This window comes from Parasteatoda tepidariorum, chromosome 3, assembly GCF_043381705.1.
Source record: "Parasteatoda tepidariorum isolate YZ-2023 chromosome 3, CAS_Ptep_4.0, whole genome shotgun sequence".
Classification (NCBI taxonomy): domain Eukaryota; kingdom Metazoa; phylum Arthropoda; class Arachnida; order Araneae; family Theridiidae; genus Parasteatoda; species Parasteatoda tepidariorum.
In genome coordinates, this window is record NC_092206.1 from 54,564,533 (window position 1) to 54,590,300 (window position 25,768).

At 26.4% G+C, this 25,768-nt stretch overlaps 1 protein-coding gene across 1 annotated transcript; it reads right to left on the minus strand.

The window, feature by feature from the left end:
- Window positions 1-1,092: 1,092 nt before the first annotated feature.
- On the minus strand, window positions 1,093-24,093 carry LOC107445904 (cryptochrome-1). The gene is made up of 12 exons (XM_016060395.3): window positions 23,493-24,093; window positions 18,948-19,056; window positions 16,907-17,049; window positions 15,808-15,992; window positions 15,235-15,323; window positions 14,334-14,474; window positions 13,443-13,610; window positions 13,224-13,364; window positions 11,680-11,831; window positions 9,543-9,745; window positions 6,879-6,975; window positions 1,093-3,471 (listed from the first exon to the last, which is right to left on the minus strand). The coding sequence occupies exons 1-12, from the start codon at window positions 23,660-23,662 to the stop codon at window positions 3,447-3,449; spliced, it is 1,623 nt and encodes a 540-aa protein (XP_015915881.1). The 5' UTR covers window positions 23,663-24,093; the 3' UTR covers window positions 1,093-3,446.
- Window positions 24,094-25,768: the final 1,675 nt, after the last annotated feature.

A 25,768-nucleotide genomic window follows, 5' to 3' on the forward strand; every position in this document is an offset into this window, starting at 1 on the left:
AAAAAAAAAAAATCTGATTTGAGCGATAGCGAACAAGGAGTGGAGCCTTCTAGAGTATACAAATCAAGGAATGCAGTTCCGCAGTTTTTGGCCTCGTGACATTTCAGGATTGGCAAGTCTCAATTAAGCATTCCATTCAAACTTAGAATTAAAATAATAAGTTCTAGCTGACAACAGAGAGAAGTATGAAAAAACAAAGAGTTTATAAAAGAGATATTTAATCTTTTTACGTACTTACTTTAAATTATTGATAACAGAATGTCTCTTGAAATAAAAAAACCGATTCTGACAAATAGGGGTGAGAAAATTTATTAAATCTAGGTTTCTTTCTAGAAAAACAAAAGTTCTTAATTTACACAACTCTTGTCAGGCCAGTCTTGACATATGCTTCTAAAGTTTCGACAATGACAAACATTAACATTATTTTATGTTTTCTTTTCCTGAGGGAAATATTTTCTAAAATTATGATAATTTCTTTGTTGATTATATTGTCAATTTCATCATAATGCTTCCTTGGACGGAACTGAAGAAACCATGCAGTTTCATATGGCTAACTTTCTAGTTCATTTTTTAATGATATCTTTGGTCCATCATTTTCAGTCTCTACTTTTTCAGAGAGTTTGCTTTCATTTCCATCCTCGTTGCTCAATATTTTGATAAAATTTTTAATTTTTCTTTCATCCAGTCCCAAATATTTATTATTATTATTTTAATAATTAATTTATTTGAGTTAGTTGCGCTTTGAAAATTCAAAAATATTGTTGGGAGTTTATTCCCACATCATCAACCAAATACTGCAAAAACTGCTTTTATCCATTCTTCTCTGTTAAATGTGGAAAATTATTTGATCCAGATATCAATAAAGCAATTAAATATTAAAGAATTGTTTTAGTTCCTGAATTTCGATCTTGTGGGATTGAGTTAATAATCCTGCAGAATTGTGATGTGCATTAGTCGGTGCGGAATCCCCGATATCTGGATTGCATTCCCTAATGCAAATAAAAGGTAAAAGTAGAAGAGAAGAAGGAAAGGAAAAGTATAAAAAATATTTAATTTTCCAGAAAAAAAAGAAAATTCAGTAAAACACACCTCTTTACCCTTGAAAACTCTTTAATTGAAGCATCTTTAAAAGTTTTGCACACTTGCATAAAGCATAAGATACAGTAAACACAAGTTTACAAATAAAAACAATTGTGCTACTAATGTACACAGCCTTGTATTTAAAATCTATTTACACTAATATACATGAGTCAAGCATGTCTCTCATTTGTAAAACGAGAAATGTTTGAAAATGCTAAAACCATTTTATTAAATGGTGAGTTCTATAAAATGTCAATTTAAAAAAAAAAATCAGAATTAAATTTATATTAATTCAGAAGTACACCACTTTTTCAACAAATATTTTTTAGACAATATTTACATATGTACAATGATATTTTTTAACTGTATATCTTTTCTGTTTTGAACAAATGAGATCATGTGCAATACAAAGCGAAAAACTCATACTTCAAATAATATATACAAGTTTCATTTAAAGAAAAAGCAATTCTTTATTTTTTCTTCTCCAAATTCATATCCATGTTTACGTAGTATTCAAGTTTTTTATCTAAAGAATTCATTAAATATATTATAAATTCAATTACAGATCCCATGCGTTAACTTAAATGAGCAATTTTATTTAAATACACAAGCAAATGTAACAAAAACCTATTTGATGAGTAAAACAATGTAAACTCATGTCTAAAACTTAATCTTTGAAAAATATTCTTTAGAAGTAAATCAACAAATTTTGTGAACAATATATTTAACTAATATATTATGCATAATTTTTTTTATATAAAGTAATATTTAAGATAAAATACAAAAAATATATATATTTACGTTGGTATACTATCATATAAAAGTGTGGAATGAGGAAAAACATGCCATGACAACAAATAGGAAAAGAAATGAAATTTGTTAAACTGAATTTTAGCCACTGAACTGAAGTCTCAAAGCCAAACATTCATACAATTCATTTCTTAGAGTGACAATTAAGAATTTTAGGTTAATCACTAAAATTAATGATTTCTGCAATTAGTAGCGTAGTTTTGGGGTGGAGAACCCCCTCTGAAATTAAGCATTACTTGATTAATGAACTATTGCATGTTAAGAAGGATGTGAAATAGCTTTCCTAACTCATTTTTTGTAATTTAAATGTTTAGATAACTGATAACACCCTTGAACATACATTAAAACTACAGCACAGTCTGCAATTACTACTATATGATAGACATCTGATAAGATTTTTCACTAAAATAGATTTGAAAATATTTAGTTCAATTTTGATTTGAAAAAAAAAGTTATAGAGAACCATCAATTATTTTACTGATTTAAAATTACATATTTTTTAACTGTTTATTTACCCACTTATCACTATTAATATATAGCAGTTAAAAATACAATTATTCTAAAACATTAAAATGTTTGTTCTTATCACTATTGACTATAATGAACACTAATTTTTCCTCCCCCAACAAAGAGGAGGAAAAATGATCAGTTGGTTATAGTTACCATTACCTTTACAAATCAAAAATCTTTTGACACTTGCTTCTATCTTTAGAACATGTACTAAATTTGAATCTAACAATAGACTACCATGGATTTTCCATTAAAAGTTTTTGAGTTGCCATTTTTTTTTCTTTTGTAAAATTAAATCCTATTTACACAACAAAGAAACAAACAAAAAAAATCTCTCAATAAAGCTAGTAAATATATCTTAAACCCAGGGTCGGTTTAAAACTGAAGTAAACACAAAATTTCTTTAAACAGGTTTAGATTATCTCAGTTAGCTGAAGTAATAATTTAATACGTAAAATAATTTAATGAGCTTCTGTTAAAGGATAAAACCTACATGGCCTACTAGTTTATCTTAATCAAATTTAAAATATATTAGACGTGATGATTGATGTTTTGAAATAAAACTGATTTAATAAATATAAAATAAACAATTTTCACAGCTGAAAAAAACTATTAATGATAAAAAAATAATTGCCGATGATTTTAAATTATAGTTTAACAGAAAAGATAACAGTTCCAAATCATTCATTATCTTACAGTATAAGACTATATACTTTGGCACCAAAAGGGCCAATTTTCAATACAAAACACTTGGACGTATGTCCTTTTAGCAGTAGAGTACATATATACAATTTATCTATTGATAGATAATAAAAAATATGTTTAAAATAATTAAACTTAAATAATCTATCTACATATACTCTTCAGATCCAAGAATACTGTTGAATTTGTCAATCAATTACATTGTAAAAAGTCTAGAACACAAACAAAAGATTTGATCAAAATGCTAGAAGAGTTTCTCGACATAGCTTCTTTCTGGTGTTATAATAACGAAATCACAGAAATAGGTCCATATTTTTACAAAACAATATGATGCAACTTTTAGCTTAAGCCTCTTTCATGGCCTTCCACCTGCAAAAAAGGAGTCCCTATTACCACCCTCGATTAATTTTGAAGAGAAAAAAAAAATATTCATGCAAATTTTATAGAATAGGAATTCGAACAGTTTTTCTATTTTATATCAGAACTACTTTAATCAAAAAACTAAAAGTTTGCTTTTTAAACAAATTTAAAGATTTTTTTCTTCTGAAATCTGGTTTTTAATTAGCCATCATAAGTCAAAAAAAATTAAATCTAACGCAAATGTCCATTATATTATATATTTTACATTAAAAATAAGGGTGCACAACCTGCAGCCCACCTGCTAATGAAATCTAACCCTCCACATCACCTGAGTATAAAGAAAAAATTATTCTAATTATTTTTTCTCTTTGAAACATAAAAAAAAGTTGGAAATTTATTGCCCATTCAAGTTATCCGTTTTAAACAAGCTTGAATGCACAACGCGAATGAGATGGAGCAAATAAACTATTTACGTTTGAATGTTCATGTTTGTCTCATAAGTAAGGTGATCTTCAAAGCAAGGAAAAGGGTTCAACCAGATCTGTTTCACAGCAAGCTCTGATTTGTGTATGTTTGAGAAAGGGAAAACCTCTTTGCACGTTTCAGAACTGGTTTTTGTTTATATTATAGAGCAAAAAAAGAACTTTATGACTATGCATTGCCTTTTACTTAGCTACGTCAGAAAATGAAAATTTGACTAGCAAAATTCCACTGCACATATTCCATTGCAAATCCATATAGCTTTAAAAATCCTAATATCTTTTACAACCCTCGAGCATTGAATTGCACATTTTAATAATTACTTTTATACTTGCTTTGCTTATGTTTATTTCAGCGTCAATCCAATTGTTTTATTGGCTATTGTTGCAACTCATTTACATGCAGTATTCAAAGAAAAACCAATATTGTATAATAATATGCGGTATTCGAAAAAAAGTGGATACATATTGTTTTTAACTTTCCTTCTAATTTTTGTAACTTAAAAAACTGTCTAAGAGTTAACATTCATTACTTTCAAAACCATTATTTTCTCCTTATCTTTGTATTTTTTTTCTCAATAAATCTATTTTTTGATAAAAAGGATTTTTTTTTTTTTTTGATAAGTAGCAGCTTGGTATTTTGACGAATTTTAATTTTTAAAAGCATTTAATTTTATGCAAATATATTACTAAGCTAACAAACAAAAAGTTTCTAGTGCCAGAAACACTGATGTTTATAAAAAAAAATTACCATGACTGCCAACAACATGTCTAACTACTCGAGAATGCGGCCCTATGTTCGTCAACCTGCTTTTCAAGTGGCCTAATCACATCATTTGACGCAAAAAGGGCAAATTTCAATAATTTTCTATTTTATGTAATAAAATAGGCAATGTAATTTATTTATATTATTTAATAAACTTTTTTATTTAATAAACTTTTTAATATAATAAACAGTACTAAAAAAGTGAAACCTTTAGTTTTAACAGTATTGGACATTACTTGCAGAAGTTAAGTTTCTCTTTGTTAAATCTAATAATTTTTCACTAAACAAATGGAAGTTAAGAAAAACTTTGGTTAATTAATTAATAATATATATATTCCTAGTGTTATTCACTACGAAAAAATACTTTTCAATGCATACTTTTTTTCTCTTCTGTTAACTTTTTTTTTATCAATCATCATTTATAAGTTCTTCCACTATTTTTTAAACAGGACCAAGCCAGTAAGTGTGAGCTTGAAATATACTGCATGTATGGCAAAACATAAATCTTATTTATTTTCTACATAAAATTCTGATATTTATAAGGAAAAAAGAGAAGGAAAAAGTTTTACAATTCTTTTGTTGTTCGCGATGACTAACTATAAATTTGCATCGTTAAAAATTTATTATTTATGAGATATCATACAATTTATTTTTATTAAAAATACTTTTTTTTTTTAAATTGAAAATTTTGAATACTTTTTTATTCAAAATAATTAAAATTCAAAAGTGGCGCAAAATGGATTAAAATATAGAATTTAAGTTTCAATGACAAAAGAGCTTAAATGTGCTATAGTTCACAAATCATAAACAGCATCTTGCAAGAAGATTAAACAATATTAAGAACTAAGTTTGACTTGAAAAAAAAATACAGGGGTACCTTGGATCCTTATAATATAAACACTAGCATATAAAAAAAAAACATTCCTACAAGAGCCCGTTGTGGGTCAGACGGGACATACAGGTTAAGGCTCTATTATTTCACAAGCAACTGTATGGTTGTGGCAATGTGGTCAGCACTGCGCACAGACCCCTTTACTTCCCAGTTAAGCTGGTACCCTTTGATCTGAAGCTGAGTGGGCTTCAAGCCGCCACCGGGGATCGAACCCCAGTTCTTCACAATAACAGTTCTGCGCCTTAACAGCTGAGCCATCGTGGCTCACACAAGCATGTAACACAAGTAACAAAATTATAAAAAAAAAGAGACTACTCTTCGTATTTAACTTATTTTTAATTATCCCAATGTTAAATGCCAGTAAGTAAACTGAAAAATAAAGAAGCAATTAAATTTGTTAAAAATAATGATACATCTGCCATTCTACAAGTGAAACAGCTTTTAACCATTGAACAAACATAATTCAGCAAAGATAAATAATGTAATATGAAGATTAAATAAAACTCGTAATAATCATTACCTGTTCACTTATGCAATTTAGTGACATTCATATTGGAGTCGGCTGACATAGTAAAAGGGTCGGAAACTTTTCAGCAGTAGTATGGGAAATATAGTAACTATTATCATTGAGAAGTATGCAAAATTCTATACATCTGAATAAATTATTTTGCCCCTATAATGGGCCAAAAGTAGTAAAAATTTTATTAAAAATTCAAAAAAAATCGTACATGATTTTTTGATCGGTTTGCACTAAGGCTTAAAAATTACCATTTGTTAAAAACAATAGTGACCAAAAGATTTAAGATGCTTCGACTTTTTTGAACTACTCTAATATAAGAAATTTTTGTTATGAGGTTTCCCGTTAATATTGTGTTTTACATTAAATCTATTTTAGCATTAAAAAAATCAAACAAACAAAATGTAATAGTATGCTATAAGCAGTACAAGTGTAATTTTTTGAAGACTGTTTAAAACTTTTTCTTTCTTTTTTTCCCATGTTACAATATGAATAGTGATTCTAATATTCTTGTCTTATAATTTTATTTTAAACTGCAGTATTCAGTTCAAAAGTTAATACTTGAATTATTTTTATTATTGTTTTTTTTTTAGTTCAATTTTTTAACATAATAAAACTAAGTAATGTGCTATTCTTTATTTCACAAATGGCTGAATATTTAAAATGTAAATTTGTTACATTAACTAGACAAACTAAAAGTCGAAAATATGATAATAGGTATTAAATGCATGAATTGTTGCATAATTAATTATATTATCTCACCTTGAGTTTTCTGAATATTCTACAGCACGTCGTTTAACACTTTTTTGATAGCCCTCATCATCTCGATCTTGAATAGGACGAGGGGGATTACTCATATCTGAAAAAATATATAAAGTAATTATGCATTAAATGAACTAAGTAAGTAAGATCAGTTAAGAGTGAATAAAAAATATTAATCATAATTAATTTTAATCTTGATTTTATACAAAGTTTCATGAAAACAAAAATTAAATTATCTAACATTCATTATTACACTTTTATTTTAAGAAATATGATTTTAATTCAAAGTACTTGCTCATTTGTATCTGCTGTATCTTAATTATGTTAAAAAATACAGTGATATCTATAACTTAATAAATCATCAACATAATTGCTGTAAAATTGCAGTTAACATGCCTTATAGCAGGTTTAATTTCCATTCTGATAAAGATCTAATCAGTTATTTATCCCTTCAAAGTTTAATAAAATGAGTACAAGTTCACTTCAGAATATATCTGACAATATAAAATCATGTAACAAAAAGCGATTAAAAAATTGTCTACCAATTGCCACTCATTTTGCCAATAATGCATCCATGTGCATTTTATTTTTTTGTTAATTACTTTATCAGGGTGCGTAGCCAAATTATTCAACAAAAAATAAGCACCTTTTAAGAACTTTTCAAGCACTCAAAAAATATTTTTAAGCACTTTAAAAAATATCATAATTTGGCAGGGTGGGAAAGTTTTCAACAATTGACGATTTTATCTTGTTTTAACCGTCATGTCAAAAAAAAAACCTTTTTGGCATTGTTTTTGACAACTGTCAAAAACCATGAAATTTGGAATCATGCAAAACGAATGGCGTTTTCATATGCTACAGACTGACAAAACGCCGAAATAGATTGGGGTTGAGTGAATTGTGAAAACGCTGAATAAAACAATGTGAACGGTGTCTTTTCGCATAATTCGAAGCGAAAATCAACACGATAAAGAAAAAATCTCATTTTGAAAGAGGGAATATCAAGCACTTTTTAAGAACACCTTTAAGGGCTTTTAAAAAAACGAAAAAAAGCACCTTTAAGCTCTTTTTAAAAACGATATGCACCCTATTTATTTTATGTTTGCTTCTTAAAACCTTTCTTTATCTTAGAATGTAATCTTGTAATGTTTATCACATTTTGAGAAATGCTTTAAAATATATGCCTCGCGATGCTTTATGCTTTAAAATAAATGCCTTATTAAAATAAATGCTTTGAGAAATGCTTTAAAATAAATGCCTTAAAAAATGATTAATATCAATCATTTTTTAAATTGTTTAAAATTTCGAAAAAGTGGCCGTTGATCAAAATGCTACAACTGCTATGTGGCCAGTTTTGCTCTATAACTGAGGGTTATGCCAGGGCACCACAAACCGTCACTAGAAAAAGAATTAAGCAGGAATAAGCATTGACATTCTCACCCACATTAAAATGTTATGTTATTCCTGAACCACATTCAGAGTCAGCAATGTCACCCAAGACCAACAGTTTTACGGAAACAGAGATGTGCACAGCTTTGACTAGGACAGACTTTAATTAATCAGCATATTTACTTACACTGACAACTTTTACTTGCATGATATGACTATAAAAACTACGCAAGAACAAGCAAATTTTTATCAACGGTTGCATAGAATTGTATTGAAGCTGGGTTAGTGTGTTCTTACCCACATATAAGTATAAATAGTGACGTGCAAATGTCGCTGGGAATGCATAAATAGTTTGAAAAAAATATTTGCTAATTTCCAAGGGCTTTGTTTGATTTTAGAGAAGCATTTTGTTTTTATTTAATAATTTAATCGAACTGAATTTTGAACTCCTACACAAACAATCAATTGCTTTAAACTAATTATAAATTTTAATTATTTACTAGCAAATGATTTTATTGTTCAAAATAAGAAAAAAATACTTTCGACAATCTTTGAAATGTACATAAATTCGTCTTATAAAGAAAAACTTGCAAATTTTTAACTTCCTGTGAACTTTATTGCAAGATTTTATTGTGCAAGATTTTCATTATATTCTTCATTGACATCTCTTATATATATATTATATTCTTCATTCATTCATTACAGATTGTTAGATATACATATATATTTATGTACCAATACACCTGATTACAAATGAACGGTTACAAATGAAGGGAACATAATCTGAAGATGACAAAATAAAACAACAAAAAATCCCTAAATCAAAATTGACTATTACCTATTAAAAAGAAACTTTTTTTTGACAGGTAATTTTAACTGCATTTATATTACAAATAACAATATTGCATTCGGTTAATTTTTTTAATTAAGTCTTTCATACTATAAACCTATAACTTCGTTCTTAATTTAGAAAATCAATTTTAATCCCAATTTAGTTTTATTTATCAACAAACAAGGTTTAAAACTATTCAAGGAAATTTATAAGTTAAAACACTTTTAAAATTGTTGAATTATTTGCAACATTAATATTTTTACAGATATAGTTTTGCTTTATAAATGAAAACTAGAAAGTATATTTTTGTTTAAAATGTGTACATTTTACATTACAAAAAAATACTACATTTAAAAATATAAATAATTATTTTTTAGTTCTAAGAATAAAAACTTCTTTGTAGTTAAAAAGGAGAGAGAGAGAGAGAATATAACACCACTTACTAGCACCCCGGTAATGGCTCAGCTGCTGATAAACTTGCTTCATCCGTTCTAAATTAATATGACTAACATCCTGATGATTGACAATTGGCATAGGATAATCTTTGCCAATAACACATTTGGCAGCATGTTGAACTTTTTCTGGAGCAATCCATGGTTCATGAATAAATTTTGTAGGGAAATTTTTTAAAACAGGCAAATACCTCCTAATACACACAAAAGGAAAAAAATTAATACAAGAAATAAAGCATAAGTTCAGCATTAAGTTATTAGTATCGTGAATAAATGGGGAACATTGAAACCTAGAAAAACATAATTTGCAAAAAACGAGTTTAAGAAATTGGTAATAAATAAATAAAAACTAAATAAATTTAAAAACAATTATGTCCTGAAATGAAGCACAATGCATCTGTCACTCAAGTATAATTTGAAATAAAAAATCCCCATAAACCAGTAAAATAAAAATAAAACAGTTATTCCTTTGATTGAATAACCAATAGCTCTTCTATACTTTCTGAGAAAAATTTGCATGCTATTAATTTTTCCTAAGAAGTAGAAGAAAGTATTCAGCTTCTCCCCTTGCACAAGCACATTTTAATTTCTATGGGGATATAGACAACATGTTCAGAACTGTCTTGTGGTAAGACATTTGACCAGGGAATCCACAATTCTAGAATCTTCTAGCCTCAAAGAACAGAAAAGAAACTATTGTAAATCAAACACAAAAAAAGTGTTGTACTTTTAATATTGAAATTAAAAGCAAAAATTTTTAGTCGTTTCAATTATCAAACTCTAGAAAATTTTCTCGAGAGGGCCCTCAATAATAGTTTTATAGCTTTTAGCGACCTCACACCAGAAAACTACTTTATTAGAACTTGAAAATAAAATATAAGTATCTATATTAAACCAGTTGTTTACTTTTGAATTATAGATTTTTTTTAAATATGTGGTCCCACATTTCTAGGGACTAGATATAAGACATACTGATTAGAAAAATTAAATATTGATAATAAAATAATTGCAAAATTATTAATAATAAAATAATTAAATAACAAATTTAAGCTATTAAATTTTATTAATAATTGAAAGTGGGATGAGACTGGATATGCCGATTTTAGCAAAATTTCTACATTTTAGTAAACAATCACTCTACTAGGAAAAAAAAGGCTGCTATATTGGTGTGCTTTTGTAGTTGAATTCATGGCATCTGTGTAAGTTTGTTGTTCTGTGTTAATTCTCTAATGTTCTTTTGGTTTTAAACTATCCTTATTGGTTATTACAGAAGCTGATCTTATTACATTATTATCTTTTTAGCTGATCTTATTACATATTTACTAAGAAGAAACAAGAAAGATTGAGTCTAGTAGTAGCACGATTCTTTTTCCTTTTTATAACCTCTGCTCTCAAGGTAAGATAATGTGATGATTTATATCTAACAACATTTGCTAACTAAATCTTATTCATTTCATTTTTACATTATTCTTCGGTTGTTTTTACATTTGACATCAAGAGTCAAATGCGAGTTGATAAAATGATGATCTCGAGAGAGATAAATTGTGTTTTATTGTGAGATAAATTGACAACAATATATAAATACTCCCGAAAAAACTATAATTGCTTTTGAACAAATTTAAATTAATTTGTGTCAAGTTAATAACTGAAAACGGCCCTTTCAACACATCAAATTTCAACTGTGTAAACAAATCCAACATACTTCTTTTTTTTACTTAAAATTTAACAGTTGATAAAATTATTGAGATAATTATCAAATCTTAAATTATCGAATTTTTGTACATTACTCTACATCTTCGTAGTTTTAAGTAATATAGATTTTGCATAGCAAAGTAAAATGCAACGTAAAACAAACAAGTGAAAAAAATGTGCAAAAAAACAACAACTAAAAAGCATAATAACTTTTAAACAAAATCCGCCTGCCTCATTTTTTCATGCAAGTTTAAGCGCTAATAATTCTTAAGCTAGTTGTCGAATTCTAAATTTTTTTTCCATTGTACTCCATGTACATTTTTTTCTACACCTTTCTAATTTCAAGTTTATTTCAAGTCTTACTAAATGAAAAATATTTCAGGATAAAATTCAGTTTAATTGTTCATTAGAGAATCAGATAATAAAAAAAACCTACCTTATGTAATCTCCATTAGGGTCAGCTTTTCTGCCAAACCTAATAGGACAATATAGATGAAAGAATTGCTGAAAAAATGAACTGCAAGAAAGCCACATCCAAGAGCCTGCATTGACACTCCAATCAGCATCCAGCAGCAACTCATCAAATACCTTCAAGTATTAACACAATTTTTAGGTATTTAGATTTATGATATACTAGCATGTGTACAGTAAATAATCAATGATTCAACATTAGCAATCATGCACAAAACAGAAAGGCACAAACCAGAAAAACTAAAAAAGCCAAAAAATTACAATATCCTTTAATAATTATTTAGATTTATAACATTTTTAAAATTGATTTCTTGGTAACTATTCACCTTCAATTTTGCAATACAAAATTACATTTTTTAAAATGATGTAAAAATTTGCATAATTTAGAATAAAAAAATTTTTCCACCTAATATTAAATAAAAAAAAGATAATTAATTATTACGAATTATTTTCCGCATGTAATTATCTTTGGATAAGCGAATTTTATAATTGATTGCAATTTTTTTTAAAAATTTAATTAAAAAATTATCAAAATATGGTGAAATAAGAAAAAAGTAAAATTAACACTACAGGGATCAAACTTTTGACTACTCTCTTAGGGAGTCGATATTAATAATGCTAAAACTGACCTTTTTTATGTACCTTTTCTAAGAAACTGCTTGTGATATCGCTGTGAAGTTTTTTGGGAAAATTTGAGATTGTATCAGTTGTATACTGGGATAATTTTTTTACGTTAACAGGAATACTTTTTGAATTATGAAAGATTTTTGATATAACTTTTTACAAAATTAAAAGTTTTCAGTTCATAATAAAAAATAAAAAAATTTCGCCAAAGATATATATAAACAGTTATCACAGTTTAAACATGTATATGTAAATATTCTGCGAAAAAAATTGAAGCGATATCTTGTTTAGATGTTAAGAAAAGGTACACTGAAAAAGATCAGTTTTAGCATAATTGGTATGTGCCCTACCGACTCCGTTTAACCAAACTATTGAGACCATATTTCCTAGATTGTAAATATTTTGTGGATCAGACATCATAACCCAACAAAAAATGCTACTTTTATTCAGAGAAAGAACTTTTTTGTCTGATTTTGGAACGTAAAATAACGTTTGAACTAATTAATTAGCATAGTTGAGGTCACTTTTCTGAACCATAAAATTGGATCCTAGTATGTGAAAATCCAATCATTAGATCAAAAGTTATTCAGGGTGTTTAATTTTTTTATTTTGTTCATTAATTAAGTATTCCTTAACTGTTCTTTTTTTTCTTCACATATACTATATGTATCTAAATTTTCTGAAACTCTTGCTTTTTTAACATTTTATTTAAAAAAAACTAACCAGTTGGTTTCGCAATCTGTTTTGTTATCATATTTTGTTATTGGATTACAGGAAGAAGCTTCTCAATAATAAAATTTCAAAAATATCAATAAACAAAAAATAGTAAAATGTAAATGCTAAAAACACAATTACGAAAAGGATGTAAATTAAAAAAATAATGACCTTCATGCCCTCTTCCCATGATATCCACAAATCTCCTCTTGTTAAAAAACATGCAACCGCATGTCTAGCTACATGATGAATCCAACCTTCTTCTCGCAGCTGAGTCATGATTGCATCAATCCAAGGAAACCCTGTTTGTCCCTGCAAAAATTATTTATATTTTAATAATACACAACTACATATTAGCACTAAACCATAATTTACAAAATAAATTCTTACGCTTGTCCACTTAGCTAGTGCATCGGAGTTGACATCCCATGGAATTTGAACACACATCGGATTTCCAACCATATGATCAAATTTTGGATTGTTGGTGGCAGCACAGTAAAAGAACTCTCGCCATAAAATTTGCCCATGCAAAGAAAGAGGAGGATTTACTTTTTTGATCTATTAAATAAATAAATAAAAGAATAATAAGTAAAAGATGTATAGATTAAATAATGACTCTCATAAATTCACTTCAATAACAACTGAATAGCACTGTCTAATTGTCATTTTAGTTCCAATAATAATTTCTATTAATAAATAGATAAATTTTAAACACATTAACAAATAGGTGGCATATAAACTTTCAAAACAATGAATTTAGCTTCCATTTACATCTTATAGGTTGCTGATAACTTTTACTTTTCTTAAAGCTTTTGTATATATCTATATATATTTCCCCTTAAGTACATAAAATAAAAATGTTAAAAACACATTTATTTTTAAATAACAGTAAAATTAAAATGTGAAAACTACACCCAAAAAATGAGAAACTTTGAAATGCACATCATGATACAAATTATTATAAGTTTATGTAAATCAATTAATGAATTAATAAATAACACATTGAACTGCTTTATATACTTACTCAAAATTTGTGAGGCACATCAAAATGAAGTGATAGTAATATTTTTTTAAATCAAAACTATATCATTGGGTAGACAAGCAAGTTATTATTTTAATTTAGGTACTCCCTATAACTTTAATATGCCACAATTTAAGAAAGAAAAACTAATTCTTAATGATAATAAAATATTTACACACTAATTTAGACTTATCAAATCAGTTCATAACCACAATTAAATATTTAACTAAAACAAATACTCAACACACAAATACACTTACCTTACGATAAAGTTCTGCAAGTTCAAGATAGAAAAGTCTAGCAGAGAGACATCCAAACCTCAAATAAGGACTCAGGCCTGTTTGACTTGGTAATAGTGATTGTGGGGTCATTTTCGGTCTCCCAAAACTTGCAACCCAAGCCTTAACAAATAGCAGCAAAAAATAAACATGTAACTATATAGATATAGATTAAGTGACTATATAGATTTATTGTTAGATTGCACTCAATTTTTTTAACAGATAATTTAAGTTTTCAGGAGTATACTATAGTTAAAATTTTCAATTAACTCTGCTGAGAAAAAGAAACAAACTTTTAAAAAATTATTCTGCAAAAACAATACATAATAAAGAATTGAGCCAAAAGAAACTTAAATGTTTCAGCTACATTAAATGCATATGTTAATTTTAAAGATGATAATAACGTATACAACGTGAAAATAAAGTTTAAAAACTTTTAAGATCAAAAAAAAAATCTTAAGAAAAAAAGCAAAGATATCTTAAGCAAAGAAAAGAAAAATCTTTTCATTTGGGGAAAAAATAATAATAATAATAAATAAGAAACGGAATAAGATTTTTAAGTATTACACATTTTTCTGAAATTTCAAAGTATCATTCATCAGCATCATTCATCAGCATTGCTCTCAGCTTCTACTTTTTTGAAAAATAATTTCTCATAAAGTGAGAGGGAAGAGAAAAAAATTTATGTTCTAAATTACAATGATTAAACATGACATTATGGCTCAGAAATTTTTTAATTTATCTGCATAAATTCTTGTCAAGGCCTAATTTAGTGTTATACTTCTTACTTTATACACTTACTTACTTTATTCTTTGTCAAAATATACATTCAAAATATATTCAGTTTACATTAGAAAAAATTCACAATCAATCATAATCTTACTTTTCTTTCCAGGTGCCTTTCTAAACGAGTTAATGCTTCTGTTTCTCCACCCAACCAAACAGGAGGTTTTAAATTTTCAGTATCAAAACCTACAAGAAACATACATTATAATACAACATTATAATATATATATCAATCTGCAATGACTGCAAGATGCAAAACTATTTTGTAAAATAATATTTTTTAAACTGCATTTATTAATAATAAAAATAAAATTGCTAATAAATTTAAAAAAAAAAAATTTATTTTTAAATTTCTGTTTTAAATCTACAACAAATATAACTCTCTAGAAGAAACAGTACATTTTGTCTTAATAAGCATGTTATTTTAATTTATTTCAATAATTTAACTTTTGTCAGTTTTTTTTTATTAACCTCAATAAGCATGTAATTGAATAATAAATTTTTAAGTCAAAAGAATTTAATCAAAATAAAAGCAAAAACTTAATTTTTACACAACATAACAAACATAATTTTTTGTAATAATTTACATCAAATCTAGTTTGTACCATAAAAGGAACCCAGAAAAAAATTTAGAGTAATACATGACCATTTAATTCAACAAAATACACACCTAATTCTTCTAGAGTAGGAACACCATATTTTTCCTCATGATCTTCAGACAAGGGGGTGTAGCAATTACTTAAGTCTTCAAATGTTATTCGAGGCAATGGTAAAGGTGGCTGCTCCATATTTGCCAAAATATTTTGGAACTGTTTATATGTCAACGGAGATTTACCGCCATTTTTTTCTATGATTCTAGAGATAAATGAAATATTTAAAACAGGTTGAAGATTTACAACAGTTCGATACTATAACTAAATTTGTACATACCTGCAGCATACAAAATATGAATATCCTAATATAATTCTAAAATAAAAACTTCAAAGTCTTTATAAAGAATACAAAACAATAAAACAAAATTATAAATTGTTTTTATTGTGAGACTCATAATAAATTAACTCATTCAGGACCAGTGAAAGGATGAAATGCTTCCCTTTGACAGTCAACTACTAGAATATAGGTACTAAGAGTATGCATGCATACCAAATAATACATGATTAGCGAAATAAATATGAGACTACCAAATTGAAATCAAGTCTTTGTTAGTATGGGCCACAAAAAACAGAAAGGCTCACCTCATGAATGATACAGTGGGCCATAAAAAAGAGAATTGCATAATCAGAAATATATGATAATGATCCTGAACGGGTTAAACAGGTACAGGGTACAGACTAAAGTGAAAAACATGAATAAAGCACAAATGAAAGTACATAAATGAACATATTATAGTTTCAGTTCTATAACAAGAACCTTTTTCAGTGTCTGGACAGAAAATGATGCTTGAGAAAGTAAAGATATAAACTAGTTTGCAAATGTTTGTGTTCACATAAGTGATAGTAGAGAAAGTAAAGAGACAAACACATGTTAAGAAGTTTATCTATTTATTTTCTTAACCATCATTTAGTGTTTAGGGACTGAGGAAAGTTTTTGTTTATAGAACTGAAACCATAGTATGTCCATTTATGTATTTTCATTTGTTCTTTATTCACGTTAATGGCTTTAGTCTACGTAGCACAAATTATACCCTATCCTTTGACAGATATCATGTTAGTTGAAATAAAAATTATGTGAATAATATAATCTTAAGTAAAAATATCTTATTAACATACTTTTCTAAGTCGTACAAAGTATGAGATGTGCGTGTTATGACATTAACACCATTTTCTTGTGCCATGGTGGTGATGTTGAGATCTCGAATGCGGCCATATGGCTCTGGATCTTTTTCGAATGTTAGGTGAGTGGTTTTCCATAACTGAAATAATGAAGATTTATTAATTTAAAATAGTTATAACGTTTTGAAACTAAGACAATTTAATATTAAAATTTATGGAAGAAAGGACAATTTTCTAACTATAGTAATTCAGCGACCCAAAACATAAACATTACATGGATTTATTAATTCATTAGTGGAAATATTCCTTACAATAGTTTAATCATAGTTAAAACTGCAGCAAAGTTGTCAAAAAGATTTAAAAGCATAAAATAAGGATACAATTAAGTAAAACGAAACTAAAAAGCCAAAAATTTACAACGGTAAATTTTTTTTTTAGATGAATAGAAACAAGAGACATTGCATCGTTAAATTTTTTATTTAAATAAATGAAAGTTGTTTATTTTTTTAAAAAAATTCATTTAGCTGTCAAAAATAGCATTAAAAAATTAAATAAAACAAAACAAAGATACAAATTTACAAAGCTATCAATTAAAATACATATTTTGTTGCAAAAATTAGCAAACATAAAGCTTGATTCTAACTCTCTACATTAAGATAAAAATAATTTAAAAATACAGATTACTAGAAATTAAAAGGAAAACAATCAGATCAGTTTTAACTTAAAGTTGTAAAATTGCAATAACTATCATACAAATTATAATTTTTAAAAAAAATAGCTCATTTAAAGTTCAAAAACAACCTGGGCCTTTTCAGAATGTCAAATTTCAACTTTGCAGTAGCCTATATAGCTGCCTGAATGGTGTTTCTTTTTTAAGAGTTTAACAGTTAATAATTTTCAAACTAATGTGTGCATTTTTCAGAATACCTTGGTAATTTCAAGTTTCGAAGTCTTATAGTTTTCACACAAAGGAACAAAATGTAACATTAAGTTGAACACCCAAAACAGAGGTGTGGCCCTTAGAATTTTTTAATATAGAGAGAAACTAGTAAACTATTAATTGGGAAGAAAAAATTTACATTTTTAACATTTAAATTTTGAAATATAAAAAAAAAATGAATAAGTAACATGCTTAAATATGGTATGAACACAAAAGAAAATCAACGAGTTCCATTGCTCTATAATTAAATTTTCAATCAATTATTTCTCTCCACAATATTTTTCAGTTTAAAATAGTAGTAGATTTATAAAAATCTAAAAAATGCAAGTAGATTTTATTTAAAAAAAATGTAAGTAGATTCTATTAAAAAATATTTAAGTATGATATGCGATGTAACAAGCGTCATTTGCTAGTACTTAATAATGATAGAAAACAATAAATAATGTAACAGCAAAAATTTACTTTTTTATGTATTGAATTTCTAAGGGATTGCAAGTGCACTTTCCTGACAACCCTTGCGGACACTCATAACACCATTGGTAAAAAATTCAAAGGGTTCAGTTGGTTCGAATTAAAAATTTTGGAAAAAAAAATGAAATAACCAGTTTTTAAAAGTACTAAGAGTTTTGAGAAAAAGTAGAAATTTAATAACAAAAAAAAAAGTTATTTATCGCATACTTTTTCTATTACATTAAAACTGTATTTTTATTCAATATTTAATTATGTTTTAATTCAATATTTAATTATGTTATGAATTAAAAATTTTGGAAAAAAAAATGAAATAACCAGTTTTTAAAAGTACTAAGAGTTTTGAGAAAAAGTAGAAATTTAATAACAAAAAAAAAGTTATTTATCGCATACTTTTTCTTTTACATTAAAACTGTATTTTTATTCAATATTTAATTATGTTTTAAATTAAGCAGCATAAATACTTTTAAAAAAATCTTATCAGTAAAGAAAATTTCAGAATCCACTAATGTTGTTTAAAGTTTTTATTCATAATGGTAAAAAATAAAAAAATAAAGGCAGAATTGAAAACTTAAGAATAATAAAATAGCATGAAACTTCTTTGCATAGCAACGAAAACTGTATAATTACTTTAAAGAGACGAGGAAAAACATCAGCTGGTTGACCTCTTATCACAAAAAGACGGGAATTTAATTTCCTGAGATTGTTGTCTAAATTCTCTAGACATTGTAAAAGAAACCTGTAACAGAAATATATCATGAATTTCTAGTCAAAGTTTTTTAATTTGTTTTTCAAATTAGATAAATCAAATGCAAAACCTGATAACTGCGTTTTTGACAAGGGGAGATGTGATGACAAATAGTATTACAAAGGATATTAATTTTAAAGTTAAGAAAAAACTTGATATGATGATATCTTTAATGTTTCTTCTACCTCTAATAAAGCAGTCAGTAAGTTTTGCAATTGGACTGAGTAGAATTGAGACTAATTGAGTAGAATGATTTATAAATAATACGGGAATCGTCACTTTTTAGTTTTTATAATGAAAAAGTTTAAAAAAGAAATTTCTAAAATGATTTAATTTTCTTTCTTAAAATTTAACAAAATGGCTACTAATATTTTTCAGAAAATTTTTATAGCTACACTTACTGACAATTGCAAAAAAAATATTTCAATTTTTGTTTGTTTTTCTATATGTAAAATGAAACAAATCATGATGCATACAAACGACTATAATTCAAAGTGATAGCAAAAGCTTAGTATGAGTAATTTTATTGTGGATTAGAATATAAACTTGCTATAATAGCTTTGAGAAAGTTCTAACACACATAATTTGAATATGGCAAATGCCTTAACAGGTGTAGATTTTAAAGCTGAAGTCTTCACCTCTAAATGACATTAAGAAGAAGCATTACTAACAAAAAATTAAAGATGTCACTGTCACTATTCGCCAATACATAACAGCTATTTTGGCACAGTTACTGATACAGAGATTCTCTGGGGGATATTTGATATTTGCGTACACATGCCTGTTAGCGCCAACTACAATCACCAAGGAAATAAGAAGATTTTAAACTTGCAAAAATTTTAAAAAAATCTGTATGGCTTGTCTAGAATCTTTATGAGTTCTACTCTTTAAGTTTGTCCCCTGTGACGTTTATTTATTTTTTATTTCTACTTCCTAATTTCTAGCAGGCTTTTGACCAGCCAGAAGAAACCAAAATTTGGCTATTATTTTGGTGCAGGTACTGATATGAAAATCTTTCCATCCTCTCAAAGGCATCTGAATGCTTTGATAAATTTTTTCGTGATTCAAAAAGCTTAACAAGCTTAACTCTCTCGACATGATACATTTTCTCTCAAATAAAGATGCATGATGTTATTGAATCTGACGTAAAGATTGTTCTGGAATCTTTAAATTTGTATCCTTGTGGTTTTAAAAGCTTTCATCATGTAATTTATATTTTGAAATACTCTAGAATAATTTTCTTAACTTTTCTCAATTTTTTTAATGACATTTAAAGTGTTTCCAAAGAAAATACATTTATATATAAAGAAAATATGTCGAAAAAAAAATGCAAATTTAATTGAATATAACATATTATAATAATTTTTGAAAGGGGTAAATTGATACCTCATTGCTAAGTAATTTATATTTCACGATCAACGAATGTTGACTTTACTACTGGTGTATAAGTCAACCCCTGATTTTCTTAAAATTTTGGATGTTTCAAAAGTTGACTTACAGACAGATCAGGGTTGGCAGGTTTTTGACATGTGACAGTTTTTGACAGTTTAAACCATGGTTTAAACCGTCACGTCAAAAACCTCACTGTCAAAAATGTCGAAAATGTCAAAAACCTATATTCATATGTGAAATTTAATTAATACATAAAATTTATATATTTTTTATAAAGGATAGTGTTTCTAAATATGTTCTAGAAAAAATAAATTTAAAATTTTGAAGAAACACTTATATTTTGAATAGTAACCAAAATCTTGTACTTTTGAAAACTCACATCTTTTGTAATATTATGTATTCATTTTCATGTGTTATTGAAAATCTGCAGTGATATTATTAAGAAATTTATTTATAACCAAATTTAGTGTATAGTATAGATTATACTAAAAATTAGACATTTTTAAAGATAAACATTAGCAGTTTTGTACATTAGACATCTTCTTTTAAAGAAAAATCTTTTTAATATTCTTTTAAATCTTCTTAATAATCTTTTTAACATAAGACAATACAAATTTAAGTGCTTTCTGTTAAATACACAGAGTAGTTAGTGTCGATTTACAGTATATTCAGCCTATTCATTTACTATGCTGAAAATTTAGTTTATCCAAATACTTGTGAATTTCATTTTGCTGAATACTATATAGTTTTGTTGAATATCTAAATATTCAGCTGTTGAATAATTACTTCTTGCTTTCAAGATATGCATTATTTGTATTCTTAATACAAGTGGAGAAAAAAAAATTAAGAGATAAAAATTGTTTTAAAATGATAAGTGTAATAATTATAAATAAATATAATAAACAATATGAATTATATTTATCATTATTCACAAATATAACTACTTTTAAATTCAAATTAACATACTGGATAATAAAGATATTCGGTATAACATTAAAATTTTTTTTCATACACTTGTATCAAGTTTGTATTTATACAACATAACTTGTAAGTTCCTTATAAATATTAGTTATATGTTCCTTATATGTCAAAAATGCATAGTAATAAACTTTTAATTTTCTTAAGTATCAAAAAAAAAATTTTTTTTTTAAATATAAATATTTAAACAATTTTTGTGCAAAATTTTTCTGCACATGCATTTGAATATAAATTTCTGAGATTTTAAATCTGTTATTTTACCTTAATTTTAATTAAAAAATATTTAAAAACCTGCTGATTATTTATAGTATAATTAAATTTCAATATAATGCATGGCAACTGTTGGTAGTTTTGAAGTTTATATATTTTCTTGGCAAACTTCAGTTTTTGACATTTTTGACGGGTTTTTGACGGTTTAAACCAGTATTATACCCTTGTCATGTCAAAAACCACTTTTTGACGTCAAAAACCCAACCCTGAGACAGATATACACAGTAATATTCATGCAATGATTTTCCCCTATTAATTACTTAAAACTGAAATGAATGAAAAGGAATATTTCTAAGAAGGTAAATCAAATTTCTAGAGTAGGTCAGGCCCACCCTGGCCTCTACTTAGTTACATCAATGCAGAATTTGATTAGTTCACGTAGAAAATTAAATTTTCTCTTAGCCTATATAACTTTAACTTTTAGAATTTAATCATGTGTTATAAGCTGCATGGTAAATACACTAAAATTTGGCAACAACTAGAGAGTGGCAATGAGAAACTCAACAAAACATCACAAACAGGGACAAACTTGAAAAATACAACTCGTAGCCGGTCTGGAGCAAACCATAATTTTTTTTTCAATTTCGAAAATTAGGAAAAAATTTTAGCGATTGTAGTTGAAATGAACAGGTATAGATATACATTAGGTAATATCTCCTCAGTAAACATATGAATTTCATTATGAAGGAGAAAATCTTTTTTTCTTACAAATAAAATATATGAATAAAGAAATCGTAATGTTCAAAAAGTGACTTAAATTATATAGTAGCAATATCAATAAAAGCTGACAAAAGCAAAAACCATTAAAAAAAATTTTTCAAGAAGAGGATATGCATAAAAAAAGTTGGAACTTAAAAGTAGTATTTATATATCTCAGAAGTTGAACTTTAGGAAGATCTGCGTCAGAATAATTCGCAAGTATAAGGTACTCTCGAGCAGCCGCCCACGAAAAACTATATTAAAAAAAACATTACAGAAAGGACCAACTCATAGGGAATAACTCGTAGCCACCTTTAAGGCAAACATCTCCATGTTTTCCTTGTTTGCTTTTTTTTTAAGTTAGAAAGTTTAAAATCTATTTGGTACATTGACAATTGTAGTTGGCATAACAGATCACGATTCAGAAATATCCTCTGAACTTTTCTCGCACTCTTTTAAAAGGTGAATAGATACATATTTTAAATATATTGCGACAATATTATAAAAAAATTTAATGTTATAAATATTAAGTCCTCTGAACAAAACACTTGTTGCATATATATCGATTTTTAAAAAAATGCACAATATCTTATGAAAATTTTAGAAAAACAGATGCAAACAAATATCAATTAAACACTTCCTTTAACAAATGTCAAAACCTGTCAGATTGTAGAATTATAAGCCAAAATAACAGTAATTTATAAGCAATGTTTACTTTAATCTCTATAGAGCTTAATTCCCTCATTATCCTCCTGAATATTAACTGATAAGAATACATAAATATCAATAAACATGAATAAACAACTTAAGAAGTAGAATTAGACAGGATTGTCTTTTAAAATGAAATCCAAGTTTATCAGTGGAGAATTTTTTTAAATCATAACTAGGCATTATATTTCCTGTACATTAACTAATAATTTTACACACAATATTTCTATCAAAAATCACATTACACAGACTAAAAATACATAGTACATATGATCATTACAAATTTGTTGAACAACAGGTGTCGTGCAACAAGTCCCTTCTAGTAGTATCTGCGGTGCACGCAATATCAAAAGAATATGTTTGAAAGTTAAAAATATTACCTCCATTTATTAATTCCAACGTTTGACGAACCAGCAAACCATGGATCTAGTATAAATACACAACGCCAAGTACTGGCGCCTTGTAATCCTTCCTTCAGCGCTGGTTGATCATGTAATCGTAGACCTTTACGAAACCAATGAATTACATTTTTTTGCTTGAGGTTACTCATTATTAAGTAATCATATTATATTGGGAAAGATGCATTATTTTACGAACAACTGTGCAATAAAACAATTTAATTAAAAAGATCAAATGGTATTCACACTTCAGTTTCGTTATTAAACTAAACATCCATGCGACAAAGCAATAGAAAGATATAGACCAATCACAGGCGAGGTTGAAATATCTAGAAACTACGGAACTTCTACGGAATAAGCTAGTTTTAACTAAAATTGAAATTTCAATGAAATTTGTAGAACAATGAAAAAGGGTTTTCGTTCGTAAAATTAATAAATAATTATACACAACTTTAGTTTTATAACTAAATATTGTTTGAAATGTATTTGAAGGGAAATCGATATTTAGAATGCATTTTGGAAAGGTCTCTGTACATTCATCATTTCTGGCATGCTGTTTGCAACGTGACTTGGACGAAAAGTAAAAAGAACAGCGACCATGATGCATCAAATGAAGTCACGTTGCAGAAAAGCGTTACACGCTTCGATTAATTACGTGTGGTTTTTCAGGTGGGGTGTATCCGGTACCAGTTATAAAAAATAACTTTTTCCTTTAAAAAGAAATTCAAAAACAAAAATTTCGTTAATACGATCGCTGCCGGATTTTTATGCAAAAGGAATTTCTTTTCCTTTTAATAATTTACTTTTTCGTTTTGTTTACAAGAATTATCTGTGTAAGAAAACTGCTAGGGAGAAAGTGAGATAAAATTAATTGTAAATTTAAAACTTAATTTTCACCTTTATTATTCAGATTTAGAATTTATTTTTAAAATTTTTATAATAATTATTATTAATGAAAGTAAAATTGTTCATAAAATAATCTGAGTTAGAAAAATAATTAAATAGAAATTTAAAAAAAAAAATATGATATGAAAACACAAATTATTTATTTATTAGTAAAATTAACATTATCTTTAAAACAATGAAGCCAGTATATTTATTATTATTATTATACATATATATATTATTTATACACGTATTAATTAAATAATGTATAGATTATAATCGATATTATTTATAGTTATTTAATGTATAATAAATGTTGATTATTAATGAAAGTAAAATTATTCATAAAATAATCTGAGTAAGAAAATAGTTAAAAATTAAATTAATATTTAAAAAAAAAAATTATGATTTGAAAAAAAAAATATTTCTTTTTTAATAAAATTAACATTAACTTAAAGAATGAAGCCGATATTATTGTTGTTATTATTATACATATATATATTATTTACATATGTATTCATTAAATAATGTATACATTATAATAGATATTATTTATAGTTATTTAATATATAATAATTGTGTCTTTTTTTAAAAAAAAATAGACGCATTTAAGTATTGTTTGACATTTATGAAACTTTCTTAATTAAAATAAATTAATGATATAAATTAATAAAAATTGCCATTTGCTATGTTATAAGAGCTCGCACGAGTTCAAGATTTTAAACTAGTTTAGATTAGTTAGAGATAGTTTAAATTAGTTTTTAAGAAAAAGAACAATTTATAATTACAATCTTATTTCAGACAATTTTCTTTATTTAATTTTTCTTTTAAATTGGAAAAAAAAAATACGAAGGATTTATGTTGATTAAACGAAATAAAATCTTACAGTAGAATATAAACTTATGAAAATATACCTGACAATAAAATATTGTAGATTATTATGATATTGTGTATTATTTAGTTAGTGTTGTGTATTAATGTCATGGAGCCAATTACAATTTTTTTCGAAAAAAATACGCTGTTTATACCAAATTCGTGAGAGAAAAAAATCGGGCTGTTTAAATTTATTTATTTATTTTTTATTATTATTACTTACTTATCCTTATTATTTTTATTTTTTTATTAATTTATTTAGCTTAATTGTTCTAATTTTATCAACGACGTGAAAGATACTTGCGAGAGAGTTGAAATTGTTGAAAATTAATGTAGAATTTAAATAAAAATTCAAAGTGAATATTTACTGAGTTTCGGCATTTTTCGTGCAGTTCCGAAAATTGTCCTATCAACCACTTGTTGTAAACAAATGCAAACCGCTTCACAATAATAAATATCTATATCTATATTTTATATATATATATATATATATATATATA